The sequence below is a fragment of the Notothenia coriiceps genome, unplaced genomic scaffold (assembly GCF_000735185.1).
Source record: "Notothenia coriiceps isolate Sejong01 unplaced genomic scaffold, NC01 NC01_scaffold00010326, whole genome shotgun sequence".
NCBI classification, from domain to species: Eukaryota; Metazoa; Chordata; class Actinopteri; order Perciformes; family Nototheniidae; genus Notothenia; species Notothenia coriiceps.
The window spans coordinates 447-2,279 of record NW_011343027.1 but is presented as its reverse complement, the minus strand read 5'-3'; the positions used below and the strand labels follow the sequence as shown (position 1 = coordinate 2,279).

At 40.8% G+C, this 1,833-nt stretch overlaps 1 gene segment (V, D, J or C); it reads left to right on the top strand.

Annotated features, from left to right (window-relative positions):
• The first annotated feature begins 626 nt into the window (after window positions 1-626).
• Window positions 627-1,530, top strand: LOC104945946 (Ig kappa chain V-III region NG9-like). The segment is given in 2 exon segments: window positions 627-814; window positions 899-1,530. Coding segments are annotated over 2 exon segments (456 nt in total).
• Window positions 1,531-1,833: the final 303 nt, after the last annotated feature.

Genomic DNA, 1,833 nt, shown 5'->3' with positions numbered 1-1,833 from the left:
AGCAGAGAGGCCTCCTTTATTTGATGCTTCAACACCACGTTACTTTAATTTATCTCTCTCATTTATCCTAATAATGTTCAATGAGAGCATTCCACCAGGTGCCAGACTCCTGATGGACCTTCACCAACACTTCCTGTTTTTCATATTTATTCCCACAGGCCCTGAAAAGTGCAGTCATCAAATTTCTCAAAATGAATAACTTTGGCGCTTCACTGATGAACATCTATAGGACTGCTCTAATTAACGTCTTTAATGACATCCACTTAAACACAGACAGTGGCAGAATCTCACTGTCAGTATTATTAGATCTCAGCGCTGCATTTGAAACTGTTGACCACAACATATTACTAGACCGACTGGAAAACTGGGTGGGACTCGGGCACTGTTTTTATTGATTTGAATACTTCTTAAAGGACAGGAGCAACTTTGTTTCTATAGCTAACTCAACATCTTAGTTGACGGATATGTGGGGTTCCTCAAGGCTCCATCCTGGGGCCTCTTCTCTTTAACATCTAAATGCTTCCAGTAGCTTAGTTAATGGATAACAATGAAATAAGTTACCATAGCTATGCAGACGACACACACGTGATAACATGATAACCAGGAGGAAGTGTAACTGAGAGAAGTGAAATACAGATCTAAGAGGAGACAGAGAGATTCAGGGAGGAGCTAAGATGTTCCTGAACTATAGAAGAGAGAGGAACTTCCATATTCACCAGAGTTCAACACAGACCATCATCATCATCACCTTCATTCAACATGCTGTCCCTGCAGAACTCAGCTTTTTCTCTGATATGTTTTGCAATCTTATCAGGTTTGTTGCACTCTTGCTTTCTGAGTGTGGTTTTGCTAAAATAACTTTTATAACATGAAATAACAGAGTTAATCTTTCCCTCAGGCGTCAGCTGTGACGATCTGACTCCAGTCAAAACAGAAGAGTTCAGTCCAGAAGGCAGCTCTGTTACTCTGTCCTACAGATACTCCAAAGAAGCAGCTGGTGATTATTTCTTCTGGTATCGACAATATCCTGGAGAACCACCAGAGTTCCTCATCTCACACTCTGCTTCAGGCGCTGTAGGAACTAACCCAATCCCTGGACTGAATATTACAGTGGAGTCAAACCGAATCAATTTGATCATCTCCTCTGCTGCAGTGACAGACTCTGCTGTGTTCTACTGTGCTCTGAGGCCCACAGTGACAGGAAACACCAACACTCTGTACAAAAACCTCTGGAGCAAAGACAACACAATACTGATCAACATCCACCAGAGGGAGCCTCTCTCTGTTAAACATCAATAGTTTGTGATGATACAGTAATGTAGTTTACCTGCTTGATCATTTGAATTATACTGTATGTACATTTCACTATTATGCAAAAACATGTACTGCCTTTGATTCACATCCACAGGTTCAAATGTTTAACTCAACCATTGAATCTGGCCTTTTATCACACGTTGAAATAAAAGTAAGTAGTGTCCATGAACTTAAAATAAGTTTTTCTGTGAGTCTGTGATTGCACGTGGTGTACCACAGGGATCAATCCTAGGTCCTCTCACTTTCTCATTGGATTCAGTTAATCTCTGAGCACAATCTGATCATAGGTTCTATTGGAACAGCAGCTTGAATCACATCCCTCAATAAACTGGTACACATCAAGCACTTCAGTTTTGATTACTTTTTTTCTTAACTTAATAAATTACAATTCGCTGTTGGTCTGGGATTAACTGTGGTGTACCACAGGGTTCAATCCTAGGTCCTCTGACGTTTTATTTCCAGACTGCCTTTGGATCTGTCACCCAGGAGGAAGTGTAACTGAGAGAAGTGAAATAGAGA